The sequence below is a fragment of the Macrobrachium rosenbergii genome, chromosome 17 (assembly GCF_040412425.1).
Source record: "Macrobrachium rosenbergii isolate ZJJX-2024 chromosome 17, ASM4041242v1, whole genome shotgun sequence".
In the NCBI taxonomy this organism is placed as follows: domain Eukaryota; kingdom Metazoa; phylum Arthropoda; class Malacostraca; order Decapoda; family Palaemonidae; genus Macrobrachium; species Macrobrachium rosenbergii.
The window spans coordinates 40483204-40504095 of record NC_089757.1 but is presented as its reverse complement, the minus strand read 5'-3'; the positions used below and the strand labels follow the sequence as shown (position 1 = coordinate 40504095).

General features: G+C 42.0%; 2 protein-coding genes across 3 annotated transcripts in view; both read right to left on the bottom strand.

The window, feature by feature from the left end:
* LOC136847891 (gastrula zinc finger protein XlCGF57.1-like) overlaps positions 1 to 17496 on the bottom strand; it is a 35074-nt gene extending 17578 nt beyond the window's left edge. The window contains exons 1-2 of one of the 2 annotated variants that reach the window (XM_067119913.1): positions 17298 to 17496; positions 1862 to 3826 (exon numbers count right to left, since the gene is read on the bottom strand). In XM_067119913.1, coding sequence (XP_066976014.1) covers positions 2126 to 3535 — 1410 coding nt within the window. In that variant the 5' untranslated portion in view covers positions 3536 to 3826; positions 17298 to 17496 and the 3' untranslated portion in view covers positions 1862 to 2125. Of the gene's footprint in view, positions 1 to 1861; positions 3827 to 17297 lie in introns of those variants that run through there. The other variant, XM_067119914.1, reaches the window with a different exon arrangement.
* On the bottom strand, positions 3813 to 8014 carry LOC136847629 (tigger transposable element-derived protein 1-like). The gene is made up of 3 exons (XM_067119344.1): positions 7883 to 8014; positions 6449 to 7484; positions 3813 to 3826 (listed from the first exon to the last, which is right to left on the bottom strand). Exons 1-3 carry the CDS (start codon positions 8012 to 8014, stop codon positions 3813 to 3815), a joined length of 1182 nt encoding a protein of 393 aa, XP_066975445.1.
* Positions 17497 to 20892: the final 3396 nt, after the last annotated feature.

Sequence of the window (20892 nt, the reverse complement as noted above, 5' to 3'; positions counted from 1 at the left end):
GTACTTAATTGTGGTACTAATCAGTGATGATATTAAGTGTGTTATCCTCGTTAGTAATGAATTGGGTTGAGAGATATCTCCCCATAATTTAGAAGCCACAAAGGGAGCGAGGTGTTGTTACGTAAGGCTTTTAGCAGTTTTTTGACCAAGTAACAACATTAAGCATACAGTCCACTTTGTCCATACAATCAATTTTTTCGCCACACTAGTATTTTCAGTCCAGTACAGATGTTTCTGTATTTTTTATAGGTTAGTAAATGCTTCAGATTTCCAGTTACCTCTTTTCTGAATATTTAGTTCCCTTCCTCAGTACTCTTCTTCTTCTTCTTCTGTCATTTAAATCTAAAGCGTTCTAGGGAGATCTTGCTGTTTGGCGCAGTTATGGCGAGTTTCTTCTCTTACTTATTAGATTAGAATATAGAATTGAGGCCAAAGGCCAAGCACTGGTACCTATGAGGTCATTCAACGCTGAAATAGAAACTGAGAGCAAAAAGGGTTGAAAGGGTAGAACCTCAAAGCAGTTGAAGCACTATGAAATAATTGATAAGAAAAGAAGGAAAGTAAGATGGAAGAGAGAGAATATGAATGGAGGTACAGTCAAAGGAGCGAAAGGGGTTATAGCAGCTAGGGGCCTAAGGAAGGCGAGCCGCAAAGAAACTTAAGAAAGCCTACAGTGCACCGCACGAGGTGCACTGACTGCACTACCCCCATACGGAGTCTTCTCATACATATTTTTCGTCACACTTTCCACTTATTCCTCCTTCCTCTGCTTTTGTTTTATTTGATTTCTTTTATGTCTTATCATTTCTTCTATTTCCTCTTCTATAACTGATTATTGAGTTTTGCTGGAAAAGCTGAAGTCTAAATCCTTCAAGTACTCTCTCATTTCTTTTGCTTTTTTAATTATTGTTTCTATATCTAATTAAATATTTTCTAAGCAACTCCGTCTTTTGAGTCACTCATTTTTACAATTTAATTTTCTGTAAAAGGAAACTGTGGTGACGGCTTTGTCAGTCTGTCCGCACTTTTTCTGTCTGCCCTCAGATCTTAGAAATTGCAGCCCTCTAGCCTCCTCAGTAGTTTTTATTTGATTTAAGGTTAAGGTTAGCCACAATCATGCATCTGGCAATGCTGTAGGTGCCAACAACATAGGCCACCACTGGGCCATGGCTGAGAGTTTCATGGGCCGCAGCTGTGAGTTTCGTACAGCATTATATGCTGTACAGAAATCTCAATTGCACCGAAGAAACTTTGCTGCATTTTTTACTTGTTTATTCCCACAATACATTGCACACGCTCTGCGTCGTCATTTATGTTGTATGTACTTCCAGTCCTTGAAAATCAGTGTTTCTGTTTAGACCAAATTCTGATGCTATTTCTCCCAAGGTCTTCAATCCATCTGTTGCAAAAATACACATTATTGTAGCTTTTAGCTTTTTTATTGCTAGGCATCATCATACCACATACTTCTTTTGCATGTCTATATTTAATTCATCTATATATACAGTATTATGCATACACATATATATTCATCTACATTAATGTATATTGATATATTCCTTGCTGTCAGAGTTGCTGGATGTCTGAATCAGTCCAACGACAGTCGTTAAAACTGCTCTAGTTCCCGTTTTCTTTCGCTGGCTTGGCAATCAAACACAAACCGTCCCTTGGATACGACAAAGTCCAGGGCAGCTGCTATCATTCCCTTCATCATCAAATTCTGCTTCACGTCCCCCTTAGTGAATTCTTTATCATACCTCATCCCGAGAGAGAAGTTGTGGATAGATACGAACCAGATTTTAAGGGTGGCTTCAGAGACTCTAGGTCAATCTTCATATTGGAAGGTACTTAAATACAAGCATTGCTAGAAAAACAATTTATTAAATTGTAAATTCCGTAACTACATAACTAATTAGCCTATGGTGGTCAAGTTCATAATGTGATTCACAAAACAAGAAAAATGAATCGTACAGTCAGTATCAGTGACTCAGGTCAATGAATCACTGGGAGACAGCTCGCAATCAATAGGTGACTTTAAAGCATCGTCATGTGCCGATCGAGTCTTTCCTTCCTGGATCTGGAAATGTCGTTCCAGGCTATTCCTCCAGGAAAAAATTTTCCCCACTTAGCAAGCAAATGGCTTCTCCACAAGATGGATCCTCATGTGTCTCTTGAGATTTGATTTGTGGGAGAACGACCTCCCACAGTCATTGCACACAAAAGGCCTCTCCCCTGTGTGGATCGCCATGTGGGTCTTCATATGTGATTTCAGGGAGAACGACTTCCCACAGTCATTGCAGGCGAAGGCCCTCTCCCCTGTATGGCTCACCATGTGGGTCTTGAGATTCAATTTGTGGGAGAACGATTTCCCACAGTCCTTACACACGAAGGGCCTCTCCCCCGTGTGGATCACCATGTGGGTCTTGAGACTCGATTTCTGGGAGAACGACTTTCCACAGTCATTGCAGGCGAAGGCCCTCTCCCCTGTGTGGAATGCCATGTGGATCTTGAGACTTGATTTGTGGGAGAACGATTTCCCACAGTCCTTGCACACAAAGGGCTTCTTCCCCGTGTGGATCGCCATGTGTTTCTTGAGACTCGATTTGTGGGAGAACAACTTCCCACAGTCATTGCAGGTAAAGGCCCTCTCTCCTGTGTGGCTCACCATGTGGGCCTTGAGACTCGATGTGTGGGAGAACGACTTCCCACAGTCATTGCAGGCGAAGGCCCTCTCCCCTGTGTGGATCACCATGTGGGTCTTCAGATGTGATTTCAGGGAGAATGACTTCCCACAGTCCTTGCACATAAAGGGCTTCTCCCCTGAGTGGCTCACCATGTGGGTCTTGAGACTCGATTTGTGGGAGAACGACTTCCCACAGTCATTGCAGGTGAAGGCCCTCTCCCCAGTGTGGCTCACCATGTGGGTCTTGAGACTTGATTTCAAGGAGAACGACTTCCCACAGTCATTGCAGGCAAATGCCCTCTTCCCTGTGTGGATCACCATGTGGGTCTTCAGATGTGATTTCAGGGAGAACGACTTCCCACAATCCTTGCACACGAAGGGCCTCTCCCCTGTGTGGCTCACCATGTGGGTCTTGAGATTTGATTTCAGGGAGAATGACTTCCCACAGTCATTGCAGGCGAAGGCCCTCTCCCCTGTGTGGCTCACCATGTGGGTCTTGAGACTTGATTTCTGGGAGAACGACTTCCCACAGTCATTGCAGGTGAAGGCCCTCTCCCCGCTGTGGATCTCCATGTGGGTCGATAAGGTCTTCCCCTTGTCGACTTCCTTTCTGACAGGCAACGAATCGCCTTCATCATCCTCACAGTGATACTTCGTGTCACCATCAGACTCATAACACACCTCCACTTCCATCTTCACTTCCGTCTTGATTTCCATCACTGGATCCAAAGGGATAGAGGTACAGCTGGCTGGGGCATCACTGCCCACTAAACCTCCATTTTCACTCTTGACCAGAGACAGGGACACTGCGTCCTCTGTCTCGCTCTTCAGCTGATATCCCAAGATGCTCATTTTAGCCTCTGGTCCTTCAACGTCCTTTTTTATGCATGGGATCACCTACTTTTTCACTTTCTTCAATGGTTATTCACTGCTTCTATCACTCTTATTTCTTTCTTATTTTATTTTCTCCCTTTCCTCCTTTCACCAATACACAAATCTGATATCTAAAATATTTTATTGACTATTTTAGGAACTTATTCAACACCTCACAGGAACTTGCACTTACATTCATTGCTGGACGCCCATTCATTTCCAAAACCTTGACAACATAAACCGATGACTTCTTGTTTCAGCATGGAAAGTCTGGAATACGAGAAAGTAAAAGATTATTAGAAAAATTTACATAAAACTGGAGCTTTTAATTTATTGTTCATAGCAAACCCATCAATCATATTGAGCCAATAATGAGGTTATGATTTCCACAGACTCTCATTCCCAAGTCTTCCAGACAACCCGTTGTCCACACACAAGAGTCTGTAAACCAACAGTCTATTGGAACAGTTTCGCTCATTCTGTCCTGTCTCACAAGACTCCTCTCCTCTCTGATGGGCATAATCTTGCTGTCATGAAACCTGTATCGTGGGTGTTAAGTGACTCTGCACGCCTCAAGTGCTCACTGAAATAATGACGTCCACTTAATAATCGTTTGCTTACAAATGGTTTTTCATTCCAAATCCTTGCGTATATCCCTCAGGGTACATCTTCACCATTATCATTTTTCTTGGTTAAAGTATTATGATTTCTTCGATAACCTTTTAAGAGTGATTTCTTGTGGTATTCTTTTGACAAAAGGCTCAGTAACAGTCCTGTCAATTGTAGTTACTAAAGAGATTACCTGCCTCATTACAAATCTTAAGTGACCTTGAAAACTTTAGCCTTTTTACTCCCACCGTATCACGTTTTCATGTGGTACGCTCGTTAGTAAGTTACAGATCACAGTTCCCTTGGGAAGAGTTATCAGAAATCCAGGGTCAGAAATCTGAGCTTCCATATATTTCATCGTGGATATTTTTCTTTTAAAAATAGCACATTTTAAAAGTAACCTGTATCTCTCCTAACATACAAACCTGAAGTTCTTTACATAGGGATTTTAGCTTGTGACCCAAGCTGGAACGGTCATTCAAACTGGTAGTCGACTACCAACAGGCGGGGGAAGCCCCATCCACCCACCTGTCGGTCTGCACTCCACTTTGCCTTCCGGCCCAGGTAGCAGAGTGGGGGTGGCTGAGGTGGGCCATAAATGTAAAACCATCAGGTTTGTATGTTAGGAAAAATACAAATGACTTTTAAAATTTCCTTTTCATTCCTTCATAATAAAAACCTTCATTCTTTACATAGGAGGCTTACCCACTGGTGGGAGGAGTCTAGGCAGATCTCTGAACCAACTGGTAGGTTCATCCAACCTGGGGTTGGTTACCTTCCCGCTCCGTCAGGAGCAGGGAAAGGAACCCGGCACTTCTAGCATACTGCGCATGTGGGATGTAGCAGATGCTAGACTTCTGGACCATTCAGTAAAGGGTTTGTACTCCATTACTTAATCAGGCTGCATGAACCAAACTGAAGTGTTGGAGACAATATAACAGGTAAATAAAATCAATGAGCTTGCTTACCATAATTATCTGTCCTTCTCATCCCTTGCCGGAAGAGGTGGGGAACTTGCACAAAACCCTTCACTACTGAACAACCCAGTCCAGAGATCGGAGCCATCGACAGTGTCTGAGCCGCACGCCGAGGTCGTGCTAACCCTTTTCTAACAGGCACGAAGAGCCAGGGACAGACAGGTTGAAGTCTTACCCGATCACTAGCCATGGGAGAACCAAGAACAGTAGCTCATGGCTCCCCAAAAACTCAATTAAAAACCAAGAATTCAGGAATGACTGAGCAGTGCGAACAGGCTGCGCAAACCCTTCCCCATGCGATCCCGAAAGACTGTTGGGGAGGAGCATAAGTGTTTCCCTTTCACCCCGGTTGCCCGACCAAGGGAAGAGAGGGAGAACACTCATGGATCATCAGCAAACCTAACCTGACCTGTAGGCCTGGTAATGAAAGCCAAGGGTCTGTGAGAACAAGTCATGCAAAAACCTTCTCAGTGCGATCCCGAAAGACTGCGTTGAGAAGAGAAGTGATTACTAACTGTTTCTATGTCATCCGACCATAGAAAAGCAGGAAGAGAACTCCAAACTTGTTGCCACCAATTATCCCGGTCAGTCATCGGGGAAAATGAGCAATAAACAAGCTGCACGAAGGATCGATGCACTACTTCTCTCAGAGAGAAGGGAATTCAACTCAAAGCAAGCTCAAAAGCTTACCGTGACAAGATGAAGAGAACCTCGAGTCTAAGGGAAAGGCACTCAGTGCCAGCCCTGCCCAGGAAATCAATTGCCAATGGTGATCGAGTCTCCCTGCCAATCCTAAAGGCAAAGGCACACGAAAAGAAGCTTAATAAGCCTTCTCAACTCGCAGAGGTGAGGTTGCAAAGCACAACATAGGTGAAGACAATGAAGGAAAGGAGAATATCTCTACCTCCTTCCACCACTGCTGAAACTCACCTCGTCCGCAGCAGTCGAAAATCGCAAAGACCAAGTTGCAGAAGTCAAAGGAATGAGGCTACCTAGCCTATTCCTATGAATACAAAGGATGGCTGTAACAGCAGGATTACCTCAACTAAGGCAACCCTATTGACAAGGAACTGCCAAGGGTTAAATCTACCATACCTTAAAGGTCAATTTATTAGCAAGTACTGTATATAGGGGAACGAACCAGCTGTTGTGTAACTACCAGAAGTTGAAAACAGTATTTATTGGGTTATGCTGTGTATCTACAGTATGTAAATATAAATTGCAGTAACATTTTTATAAATTTTATTACAATTTATAACAATTTATATTACAGCAGTTAACAAAAATAAAGTTGAGAATTCCTTACCTAGACTAGGAGTGGCAGGTGGTGCTGGAGACTTCTTGAAGAAAGAGTCTAGCCTAGACTGCACTTTCTTCTTCAGCTGCTTCTCCTTCAGCGTCTCCTTGTAGAACGTAGTAAGATCCAACATCCCTCTGCGAATCCTCTCAAACCTGGCAATGTTAGGGTCCTCATCCTCAAATGCTGCCAAACATTTCTCCCGGTAAGCAAAACCCTCTGTCAAGCTGACCTTTGGTTGTGGTGCCTCTTCCTCCTCCTCGATCATCTGCTTCTCCAGCTCAATGAGGTCCTCTGATGACAATTCACCTCCGTGGGATGCCAGCAGCTCAGTGACATCCTCAGCTTCCAAGTCCAATTTCAGCCTCTTGCTTAGCCCAACAATTTTCCTTGTCACAGTCTCAACATCTTCTGTCTGCTCAAACCCCTCAAAACTATTCACAAACTGCAGACACAGTTTCTTCCAGGCACCATTCAGAATAGTCACTTTTATTTCGTCCCAAGCACGTGCGATGTTCTTCACAGCATCTGCAATGTTGTAGCCCTTCCAAAATTCTTTCAGAGTCAACTCCTTGTTACCTTCAACGGCCCGTAAAGCAGAGCGTATTGTCCTCCTCAGGTAGTATGCCTTGAAGTTAGCAATGACTCCCTGGTCCATTGGCTGTATGAGGGATGTAGTATTTGGTGGTAGATACACCACCTTCACTTTGGGGTGCATGTTACTGAGATTAGCCGGGTGACCAGGGGTACTGTCTAGGACAAGCAGGACCTTAAAAGGCAGACCCTTTGAGGCACAATACCTTTCCACTGCTGGCACAAAGTGGTCATTGAACCAGTCCTTGAAGACCATCAAGGTAACCCAAGCTTTCTTGTTCGACTTCCAAATGACGGGGAGTTGACTCTTGAAAATGCCCTTAAAAGCCCTGGGATTTTCTGCCAAGTACACTAGCAAGGGCTTAAGGTTCAAATCGCCACTAGCATTGGCCCCAAAGAGTAAAGTCAGCCTCTCCTTACCAGCTTTATGGCCTGGTGCTGACCTCTCCTCCTTGGAAATGTATGTACAATTTGGCATTCTTTTCCAAAATAACCCTGTCTCATCTACATTAAATACCTGGTCAGCAGTGTAACCACCTTCCCTAATTATCTTGGCCAAACCACAGGGAAACTTTCTGCTGCTACGCTATCAGCGCTAGCAGCTTCACCTTGCAACTTCACATTGTGCAAATTTGCACGAGCCTTGAAGCGGTTAAACCAACCTCTACTGGCAGGAAATTCTTCACTAGCACTGCCTTCCCCACTTTTCTTCTCCACTGCCGCTTGCAGTTCCCTAGCCTTTTCTTGAATCACACTCAGGCTCACTGGAACACGTCGTTGGTTCTGGTCTTCCAGTCAGATCAACAATAACTTTTCCATCTCCACTATGTTCTGGCTATGTTGCTTCACATTAATAACCGTTGCCTTCATTGGTGCAGCTTCTTGCTTAATTACGTCGTACTTGACTTCCATGGTGATGCTTTCCCTCGGCTTCTTGGATGCACTAGTATCAGATGATGAATTCTGCCATTTTGGAGCCATAGTGAAGGCACAATTCATGAAAAAACTGCAGCTAAAGAAAAGCAACAACGAGGCAACGTACCTAGCTCCGCGGAGGCAAACACGTGAGTATGGGAAGGATTGTTTGGTATTGTTACGCGCGCCTGCATGATGGACCCAGGAAGGTCGTTGTCCGGTCAACTACCAATGCAGTTACAGTACAGTAAATACAAAGTGCAGCTACGCTCAGAAAATTATTTCCGCTTACAAAGCGGCGTAAAACGCGCTGAAAAAACGTCGTAACCTTGGAATGTGTTTTAATAATTGTAACCAGAAACTGATTTTTGATGAATGCTGTTAAACCAGAAATGGATTTTTTTTATAAATACAGTGAACCCCCCGCATTCGCATTCTCAAGGTTCGCGGACTCACCCACTCGCGGGTTTTTCTATGGAACCTATCTAAAAAATTTTTGCAGGAAACTCACGCATTTGCGGGTTTTTCCACGGAACATATCTATAAAAACATTCGCGGGAAACTCCATATTCGTGGATGCAGATTTTTTTTGTCTTTTTCGTATAGCAATAGTATTCTGTATTTTCATATTTATTGTATAATAACATTAAATAATCATGTAAATCAATAATACTACTGTACTACAGTACTGTACATATAAGAGTAATAGAAATTAAATAATAATATTATGTAATACTACACTGGGTACCTTAATAATAATAAATAATACAGTACTGTACTGTACTGTAAAGTTAAATCATACGGGTAGTAACTGGTGATGAATGTTGATTTCAGTATGCTGTAGATGATGATGATGATGATGAATTAGTTGTGCAGTACGATGAATGACGGGAGGCGCTGTCATGTTAAGGTATTTGAACATGGCAACGAAGGTGGTACAGTAGGGCTGCATGAGTATTTTACCTTGTTCATGCTCAATGCGGGCGACTGCAATTAATGTCATGCTGTAATGGGCTGCTACTTCTCCATGACTTTTGCCCTCTCTTAACAAAACAATCATGTCAACAGTACTTTCTTCTCATCAGTCATTACAGTAATTGTAGGCTATTGGCCAGAGGTCTTAGAAGAAGCAGAGCATTCAGAGGACATCTTAATGCACGATTTAAAAAAATATTTTTAGGCCAAAGTACTGTACATGCAAAACACACAAACGTGAGATACAGTAGCAATAAAACGGGTTATACTGTATTGGGTCATTTGCCGAAATTTCCCGCTATGGTATACGCATGGTGCTATTGGTTGCGTGTACATATACTAACACGGATCTTCTCAATACAGTACTGATACATTTTATAAAATGTTTTGTTGTAAGATGATTTTTAAATATTACATACAAAAAGTGTTTTAGGATGATACATAGTATAGTAAAATACTACTACGGGTAGTACGTAGAGCATATCTAAAATACGTAAGACAACAGGAATACTGCAGGGCACGTATGTTTACATCTGCGCCCACGTAGCATTTTCATGTATGTAAAGTATATATTACTGTAATGACTGCTGTAAGTACATTTTGTAAGTTAAAAATGATTTACTAATTTTCAAATATTACAGTACTGTAATATATTAACGTAAACACAGCAAAATTTTAATAATATATATTTGTTTTTCTTAAAAGTGCTTCACCCAAGCCACCTCTCTGCAAATACAAAGAAATCGCGATGCTGGACGCTGTGTACCCAGGATCAGTGATACTCGACACACTATTGGCTGTCATCTGCAAAGCAGCCAATCCAGAAGCACCATTCATTTTCCTTGGCGCTGATTGGCTGAACATTCACAACCAACTCGTGAACACGGAATTCTGGGAGGACGCTCGACGGCATCATCTTCAGATTGTGTGTATAGTTCGCAGCATCTTACCGTGTGAAACCGTCTGTCGTCTGTCCGTTTGATTTTTTATCTTTGTGCATCAGCAGTATTCGCCCTAAAAAATGCCTCCTAAAATACGCCCTGCTCCTTCAAAGCCTTCTGGCAAAGAGTCTAAAAGAAAGAAGTCTGTTATGAAACTCGAGGAGAAGGTGAAACTTCTTGACATGTTAAAGGAGGGCAAAAGTTTTGCCACCGGTTGGTTGCCATTTCAGTGTTAATGAGAGCACAGTGAGATATATCAAGAAGAAAGAGGCGGAGATACGCAAGTCTGTGAGTATGAGCTACTTCGGTAGTGCAAAGACAGTTGCAACAGTGCGGGATAAAACAATCGTGAAAATGGAATCTGCTCTGGCAATCTGGATAAAGGACTGCCGGAAGAAAAACGTGCCCCTCGACTCCAACATCATTCGGCGAAAGCACGACAACTCCACCAGCAGTTATCAACTGCTAAGGAAAATGACGACAGTAGTACAGGCAGAGAGGAAGGCGTTGAAGAAGGCGAATTGGAATTTCTAGGCTTTGATGAACCAGCAGAAGAAGAAGAGGGGGAAGAACCCCAAGCAGGACCATCATCAGCGCCTCAAGGTTTCCAGGCCAGCAAGGGGTGGTTCCACCGATTTCAAAAGCGGTTCAACCTAAAGTCTGTTACTCTGCATGGGGAAGCTGCATCTGCAGACACTGAAGCAGCCGCGAAATATCCGGAGGCCTTCAAGAAGATCATCGAGGAGAAGGGCTACCATCCAGAACAGGTGTTCAATATGGATGAGACTGGCCTGTTCTGGAAGAAGATGCCTTCCCGGACATACCTTATGAAGGACCAAGCTAAAGCCTCCGGATTCAAGGCCCAGAAGGATAGGGTTACCCTCATCATGTGTGGGAACGCAGCTGGTTTCATGCTTAAACCAGGCCTCATTTACAAGGCTGCAAACCCCAGGGCCCTCAAGAATAAGAACAAGGCATTGCTTCCTGTGTTCTGGATGCATAACCCTAAGGCCTGGATCACCAAAGTCCTCACAGAGTACTGGTTCCATCAGAGCTTCATCCCTCAAGTTAGGCAATACCTGAACGACTTGGCCATGGAGTTCAAGGTGTTGCTGATTATGGATAATGCTGGTGGCCACCCTCTCGATCTTTCTTATGAGGGAGTCCAGTTTGAGTTCCTCCCTCCCAACACCACCTCTCTCCTCCAGCCTATGGACCAGGGCGTGATCTGTGCCTTCAAGGCACTCTATACCGGGAACTCCCTCCAGCACCTTGTAACTGCAATGGACAGTGACAGTGAATTTACACTAAAAGAATATTGGCGTAAATTCACGATTGCCACATGTCTGAGCATCATCAGCCGATCACTGAATGACATGAAGAAGGAGACCCTGAACGCATGCTGGAACAAGTTGTGGCCGGAGTGTGTTCATGATTACAGGGGCTTCTCTCCTGAAGAAATTCAACATTTGGCCATTAATAAGGCTGTCCAGTTGGCGAGGATTCTAGGTGGGGAAGGCTTCGAGGACATCACCGAGGATGAAACTGGCACCCTTATTGATGCTCACTCTGACCCCCTGACGGACCAGGATTTGGAAGAGCTGACGAAGTCTGCCAGTGAGGAAGAAGATACGCCAGGTTCAGGGGAGAAGCAGGAGGAAGAGGAGAGCGGCCTGACTTTGGAACGTCTGTCCCACATGAAGAGAATGATTCAGGATCTGCAGGAGTATGTTTCAACATGGGATCCTTTTATGGAACGCTCCTTAAAGTTTTCAAACATGCTTGATTCAGCATGGGAGCCCTATAATCAAACCATCACCACCATGAAAAAGCAGCAACAGCAGCTGCCTATCAACATGTTCATCAAATGGACGAAGAAGGCCCCTCCAAAGCCTCCCAAATCACCCGAAGAAGTGCCTCCCCAGTCGCCTGAAGTAGTGCCTCTCGAATCGCCTGAAGAAATGCCTCCCCAACGCCTGAAGTCGTGCCTCCCAAATCAACTGAAGAAGTGCCTCCTGAAGGTGAAGAGGCACCCTCAGATGAGTTGTAACAACTCTGCTTTGCTGTGCAGGCATATCTTCATCATTATTCATCGCACTGCACAGCTAATTCATCATCATCTTTAATCAACATTCATCGCTGGTGAGTACCCGTGTGATTTACGTATGTAGTAATCTTAATATATAAGTACAGCAGTATGAAATTTTTTAAAATGTGCATGAATTTTTAAAGAATTTTTGTCTCTCTTTTTGAATTACGATATGGCCATAAATACCAATGTTCCCCTGAAAAGAAAAAAGGGACGGCTTATAACTGTATGAAAGAAAATGTGTGACTGAATAAGTAGGGGACTGGTTTATTTTCACCTACAGCTGTAAGCCATACAGTATGTACGTATAAATGTAATGATGAAATGTTTAAGATGACTTGGAAATTATATCAATTAGTATCATTTCAAAGATTAATACAGTAATAAGGTACAGTTTAATGTATATTTGATGTAGGCTGGTATTTTTAGGCATACAGTACTTTGGTGTTGACCTTTCATGGTAGACAGGTACAAATATACGTAGTATTAAATTTTTTAAAATGTGCATACGTTTTTTAAATTTTTGTCTCTCTCTTTTTGTGAATTTCATACTGTATACATAAATACCAATGGTTCCCCCTGAAAAGAAACAGAACGGCTTATAACTGTATGAAAGAAAATGTGTGGCTGAATACGTAGGGGGGACTGGATTATTTTCACCTACAGCTGTAAGCCATAAAGTACGTACGTATAAATGTAATGATAAAATGTTTAAGATGGCTTGGAAATTATATTAATAGTATCATTTCAAAGATTAATACAGTAATAAGGTAATAGTTTAATGTATATTTGATGTAGGCTGGTATTTTTAGGCATACTTTGGTGTTTGACCCTTCATGGTAGACAGGTATAAGCGTTTTTAGAGTGGCGTTGTAAGCATTCGCGGATTTGACCTATTCGCGGGGGGGGTGTGGGACACATTCCCCACTCCAATACACAAGTTCACTGTATATGTATTTGAAAAGCGTCGTAAACTGGCTGCACCGTAAACTCGGAACAAGCGTTGTAAACCGGTCTAGATTTTTTAATGAATATATCTGAAAAATTGTCGTAAACTCAGAATGTTGTAAGCCGGAACCGTCGTAAACCGGGGACTGCCTGTAATGCCTACAGTTCACCACATGAGGTGCACTGACGGCACTAGCCCCCTATTGAGAATACCCTTTTGCGAGGGCCAGCAAAATCAAACTTCAACAGTGGCTATCCTTCCAACAAGAGTAGGCACAAGGTTTCCTTAAGGGTCCCCCCAAAAACCCCAAAATGGACCCAAATTCATGGCTATGGGGTCATCCACATGCCCCATCTACCACTTTGTTCCAATGCCACATCCCTCGCCCAGTTCTTGCTCCTCTGCAAACTCTTGATGAGGAATAATCCTATGGGAAAAATGATGGTCTGCATTACCCTAAGAATATTTATATTTTGTGGCTGAATTTTTATTTCTCTGAAATTTTCTGTATTTTCCAGTCTTACGAATCTCTGAATGTAAGCATGTCATACCTTACATGTTTAGGGGAGTCTGGGTGTGTGTATGTGCAACGAACATTGTGTATGTACAAGGGTAAGCTAACAAAAAACAAAAACCACAAGATTACCTGTTCGTTAGACTTCCCTGTATTCTTTCTACATGTGTAATAACTGAATTGTATCTGAATGGCCAACTTGCCCAAGATTACAGACTGAAAATCATACCAGCCTCCCACAACTCTACCTCCCTCACCCTCCTCATCAACATGCCATCGGCACTCGGCATTCTCACCGAGTTCATAGGAAGGCAGTCCAACCAGTCGACGCACAGAAATGTTGCCGTATTCAGACTTACTTCCCCTGGTTGCAGCCTGCTTAAGTGAAAGTCCAACATTTCAACAGTGGTTCATCCTAGCCTGACCTTCCCTCAACCTAACCTATCCTAGGGTGCTGAACTCTGACCTGAACTGGTGGGGTGAGCCCCTGGGTGCCCCAAGGTGAGATTGGGCACGGAAGAACAACATGTGCCAGCTACTCTGAAGTATTACCGTTCCATCTTTGCTCTGCAGACCTGGGGTCATAAGTTTGGTTTTTGCTCAAAATCTCCAAAAACTTGACGGAAACTTTAAGGAAGAGCTTTGCACGAGATATTGTTTATTAATGGGATTTTCAGACTGTACGGCATAGAAAATGGTGTGTATATATATGTGATGCAGTACTGGCAAGATCATTTGAGAAATATACTGTCTCTAGTTTGTGTTTTTGTGCAGAAACGCTCTGCGGGTTGCCACGTTTGGTACCAGCCCCTCAGGAATTAATGCAAAAGCACGAAAGAAGGACGGTAAATTTCTTGCGTTATTTAGGCAATTTTTTCAAGTCATCTAACTTGTACTGCATCATAAAATACACCATTTTCTATATTGTCAAGTCAAAAAATTGCATGGCAAAACTACAGAACTATTACCTTAGAAATTGAGTTTTCCTATACTTTCAGTGCTGCTGACGAAGGAGGTGGTGTTGTTTATTGCCAGGCAACTATTATCAATATTACAACTCGACCCTTCATTTTTGTTATGAAATGGTTTTGCACATGCACAAGTCAATAGGGAGCATTATGTTCGAGAAGGGATCGGGTAAGGGAAAGGGAGGAACTAGAAGGGGGATTGGTAGGAATACATCAGGAAAGTGAGGAAAGACCAACAGCCCCATTCTATTCTAAAATTAGAATAGTGGGTCATGGGAGGGTCAGGTGTGGGAGGGAAACACGAGGAGGGAAGGACTGGGAGCAAAGGATAATAAGCCGACAACAAAAAAAACACCACCTCCTCTATCAGCAACACTACAAGTATCGGAAAAATCAATTTCCAAGGTAACTTTTAGTGCAAAGTTCTTCTACATTTATAAAACCTATTTCAAACGTAATAAACCATGTGGTTCATACAACGACAATGAAACATACAGTCTTATCTTAACTATCTGTAAGGTATCAATCAGCGGCTACCTTTAAGAGTGTGCGAAACCTAGTAGTGTGCTCTTTGAAATGTATTTTGAAGTAGGCTACCAACAAACACCCCACAAAATTACATTTTTTCGACCGTACGGAGGGGTACTATCCCTGAGTTTGTGTCACCTTCTTTCAATGGTGTTTGTATGAGCACCAGATATGGGGTCAACAAAGTTCACTGAATGGTTGACTATTAAATGAATATACCCTTCGCTTGACAGGCAGTTGTAGGCCTTTCAACAATCAGAAATAATTGTTGTGCCAGGCTCTATGTAACCTTTAATTAGACTTAACAATGAGTTAGAATTAGGGTCTTTGACTGGCACAACTGAAAATTCTTGTCTCTCTACAAATCCCTCCAAATACCCACTGACCTTCAATTACTATTCCAAAGTTATATTTCCTTCTGCCAAATTTGGCCTCATCCATCTCCACAGTTGTTGAAGGTCACCCAATTTATTTTTTTTTTTTTGATACACAATTCACAAGGACTTCCTGGGTAAAACTGGACCAATGCCATTGACATGCAGTTCAGACCTCATAGCAAATAAACCAATTTGAGACAAAAATGAAGCAAAATGTCAAAATAGTTTCAACATCTAAATAAGATTTGGAAAACCCTGTGTTCCGGAACAGTGAAACATAGAAAATGCACCTTTTTCTTTTTCTTTTTTGTGGGCAAAGGGATACGAATTATCGCACCTAAATGCTTCCTTCTTTAGACCAATTCTGCACTCACTACCACAATGAGGGCAAAAACACTGTTTTCTTAACAGGCCGTGATCTTGACACGATTTAATTAATTATCTGTAATTACCGAAATAATAATGACTGAATTCTTGAGAATTTAAGAAACAATTCTCACTAGTAACAGGCAAACTATCACGAGTTATAGGTTAGTAGAAGGCAATGTAACCGCCATTGTACTGGTGTGAAAGACAGTAAACTGAGGGTATGGAAACCCAGGTCAGCGTGGATGATAAGGCTTTTGATTGGTCGAGGGCAGTTGGGGGGAACTGACATTGCTGAAACAAGGCGGCAAAGAAAATTCTAGAAGAGTGTAGACAGCAAAGTAGGAAATTATCAGGGAAGTGGGAAACATACCAACATATAATAGGAAGAAGTGAGGTAAGTCCTGAAGAAAGAGAAATATATGAAAAAACAAAAAGTATTATAGCAACCAGTTACAAATCACACAAAATAACATGAAAAACCTTAACATTCAGTTCTAAATTTCAGTATAGTAACCTAACCTAACCTAGTAGGCAGTGTTACTCAGCGACCGGCCCCCCAACCCCCCGTTAAAGAAAATCTATTCTATTAAATGACAGTATACTAACCTAACCTAACCTACCCTAACCTAGTAGGCATTGTTACTTAGCCCTATTATAAAGGATAGTATACTAACCTAATCTACCCTAACCTAACCTAACCTAGTAGGCTGTGTTACCTAGCCAGGGGGCTCCACCCTCCCCGAACCCCGTAGTGAAGGAAACCTATTATAAAAGGAACTGCTTGAAAAATTATCTGTAATGGAAATAGAGAAAGACAGGGCATCAGGAAATACATATGACAATATAGGTGAAAACAGAACAAATTTTAAAACGGTATAACATGGAGTATAACATAAGGGCAAATTTCATCAATTGGGAACAAGATAATGTACACAAGAAGAAACTGTCATGATTGACGAACGAGAAAGAAAATATTGCAGAAATAAAGACGGTTATAAATAGTGGAAATCAAGAGGAATAAATGAAAATGTAAATATGGTGTATGAATCCCTCACTCAAGATGGTTTTCCTCAATTAGAAGTTTACTTTGTAACATGATTGGCTAGATATGTATCTATAGACTGTGTCCCTCCCTCCCTCAGTTAGACGACCCCCTTTTTACCAAAAGCTCCCCTATAACACTGCGCAGGCTCGATAGCATTCCAGGATGGCCACCATACAATAACATATCATCGCCATTCACCCATGATCCACCCACCCCACCCACAACCCTGCTTTCCCTAGGGGTCCCTGCCTTGTTAGATGAAGTTCTGAGGTTAATTACAGTCGGCCGCCAAATATAAGCAGTAAATTGTTAATAAGCAACCAAAACCCTACAGGAAAATTCAATTTCCAGAGTAATACCCGATGCCCCACAGTTCTGACCCTTCCCCCCTATTCTACCACGCCCTACCCAAAGCCAATTCATGGTATCTACCCACCGCTTTCTGAATGCCAGCATATATATATATATATATATATATATATATATATATATATATATATATATATATATATATATATATATAATATATATTAGTGCTCGTTCGTGATGTTTGCCCACCCAGGCAATTGGTGTGGACCCACTCACGACACCTACCGCCCTTCGGCGCTGCCTCCTGCCTCTTCTCTTCTCCTGTCCTCTCTGTCCCTCTTATTTCTCGGTCCTTCCTCCCATTTCCTATTTGTGTCCCGAATAAGCAGAAACGAAAATCAGTGTTGCAATAAAACAACACAAAGGATGAAACGTCCGAGTACGTTGTTGACGTCCATGCTTCGTCAGAACTCGGAAGAAGAAGAAGAAGCGCTGGATTGTTTACGTTTAGTAGTAGTAACTCAGGGACTCACCTTTGTAGCGGTTTTCCTTCTCTCGGTTGGGTTTATTTAAGCCTATTTTCATATTTGTTATGAGATAATTTCATATTTTCTATTTAACATCTATCAGTATCTATTGAATGTGATATTTTTGCCATTAGATCATTTTATCTTCCTGATATGGCTGCAAAAAGGTTCTGTTTCTTCCTTTGGTTGGGCTTAATTCAGACTATTTCTCTATCATATCACATTTTTAATAGATAATTTCATATTATCTATTTTATTTAACATCTATAAATAGCTATTGAATGTAAGATTTAGCTATTAATATTTTCAGTCCAGTACAGATGTTCCTGTATTTTTTATAGGTTAGTAAATGCTTCAGATTTCCAGTTATCTCTTTTGTGAATATTTAGTTCCTTTCCTCATTACTCTTCTTCTTCTTCTGCCATTTGGATCTAAAGCGTTCTAAGGAGATCTTGCTGTTTGGCGCAGTTACAGCGAGTTTCTTCTCATACTTATTAGATTAGAATATAGAATTGAGGCCAAAGGCCAAGTGCTGGTACCTATGAGGTCATTCAACACTGAAATAGAAACTGAGAGCAAAAAGGTTTGAAATGTGCAACTGGAGGAAAACCTCAAAGCAGTTGAAGCACTATGAAATAATTGGTGAGAAATGAAGGAAAGTAAGATGTAAGAAAGAGAATATGAATGGAGGTACAGTCAAAGGAGCGAAAGGGGTTATAGCGGCTAGGGGCCTAAGGAAGGCGAGCTGCAAAGAACCTTAAGAATGCCTACAGTGCACCACTTGAGGTGCACTGACTGCACTACCCCCATACGGAGTCTTCTCTTATATATTTTTTTCACGCTTTCCAATTATTCCTCCTTTCTCTGCTTTTATTTTATTTGATTTCTTTAATGTCTTATCAGTTCTATTTCCTCTTCTATAACTGATTATTGAGTTTTGCTAGAAAAACTGGTTTAAATCCTTCATGTACTCTCATCTATTTTGGTTTTTAATTATTGTTTCTATATTCAATTGAGTATTTTCTAAGCAACTCCATCTTTTGAGTCACTCATTTTCACAATTTTAGTTTTCTGTAAAAGTAAACTATTAAGACGACTTTGTCTGTCCGTCCGCACTTTTCCTGTCCGCCCTCAGATCTCAAAGACTGCTGAGGATAGAGAGCTGCAAATTGGTATGTTGATCATCCACCCTCCAATCATCAAACATACCAAATTGCAGCCCTCTAGCTTCCTCAGTCCGTCTGGCAACGCTATAGGCGCCAACAATACAGGCCAACACCAGGCTATGGCTGAAAGTATCATAGGCCGTGACTGAGAGTTTCATACAGCATTATATGCTGTACAGAAAACTCAATTGCGTCGTAGAAACTTCGGTGCATTTTCTACTGGTTTATTCCCACAATGCATTGCACACACTCTGCGTCATCATCTATGTTGTATGTACGTCCAGTAATTGAAAATCAATGTTTCTATTTAGACAAAATTCTGATATTATTGCTCCCAAGGTCTTCAATCCATCCCTTGCAAAAGAACACATTATTGTAGATTTTAGCTTTTTTATTGCAAGGTATCATCATACCACACTTCTGTAGCATGTCTATATTTAATTCATCTATACATAGTGCATTATCTATACACATATATATATATGATATATATATATATATATATATATATATATAATTTCTGACTCACGTCAGGATCAGAACCCAGGTCTCTCAGGTACGGACAGCTACCTTTTACCTGGGCAAGCTAACTGCTTGCATACCAGCGAGTTTTCCCCAACAACCCGACTGCAATGACCCAATGACAACATTTCAACCCTGGAGAGACCTGGGTTCGATCCCGACGTGAGTCAGAAATTTATTTCTGTTCCACAGTTGGTTTTCAAATATAGTAGCTGTCCGTACAAAAGAATATATGCTGGAATCTGCTATCATCAATCAAACCAACAATATGAACCTGTCAGGAGGACATTGGAAATCGGATGACACTCGACCCCCCATTAATCCAATCAAAAACCGCCTTTACCCATCACGTGAAGAAGATGACCCAACAGGTAAACGCGACCGCCAGATCCATCGCCAAACGGAAACCATATATTTCGAGCTAATGAATATGGCCAAAAACCAAAAACTAGGAATTTGGCCATTCTCCTCCGTTTCTTGAGAAACGCCACCCCATAACATCGGGTTTGAGGCCTAAGGTGGGCCAATGTCACCTTTATGTTTTTGATTGATAGCCTCCTTCTTTGTACGGACAGCTATTTTGACCATTGTAACTTTCCACCTGTCCATATTCAAAAGAAGGATGCTGGAATCTGCTAGTGAAATCAAACCAACAATATGAACCTGTAGTGCCATTGGAAATCGAAATATAAGAAGATGACCCACGTTTCAACGTTTAAATAGTGTTTTATGGGCCTTCTTATATTCATATTACACTGTTTAGTATTACAGGAAAAGACATTCATATAACGATAAGTGTGCTTTTCCCATACCCTCCTTTAAATAGCTTTTATGGCCTTTTGATTCATATTACACTGTAGCTTGCAGGTAAAGACATTCAGCTGGGCCGCCCCTCCTTTGCCGAATGCGACCCGCCCCCGCCGAATGCTTTTTCAAAAGCAGGGCAGAGACTTGCTTCTGACCTCATCTGCAGCGGACGCGCTGCAGGTCCCTCTATCTCCGCTGGCCGGACTGTCCTCAAACAAGGGACCTGGAATGGTTGTAGGCGCCCATAACAGTCATAAAAGGTTCGTACGTTTGCGAGTAGTCAAATAGCCAGCCTTGTCCATTGTACTAACTCCTTAATTTCCATTTCTTTTAAACTTTTAACCTCTTCCTCCACGAAACAATCTTCCCTTTGTCTGAATCTTGCCTGTATCCCCTGCCTTGCCATTTAAGCACTTTGAATTCGAGTAAAGATCCCGAAATAACAATCATTTATCCCTCCACCAGTGCAATCTAGGGGCTATTTAAGTTATTTAAGTTAAGTGGTAATAGCGTAAGTTAACTTTGGGCGCGTTTAATTACGTGTTCATTGTTAACGCACACGCTGCTCCGATTCTCAGATCATATTTACGTGCTTTCATTAAAAGCACCTTCTAGGCTACGTTATGTGTTGTATTGAAGAACGTGTCTCGAGTAATCTTCTGTAGGGAGATTCCATTTCCCTTAGTTTGAGCAGGGCTAACGCAAAACGTCTCTTTCAGGAGGAGACACATGGCACGATCGAAATCCCACGCTTCCATACCTCTCCTGCCACCCAAATTCAATTAATGCCTGGTCGTAGTTTGGAGAAGTTTCCGTTGTGGCCAACTGTTCTTATGAAGTATTCCTCCATCCTGGAAC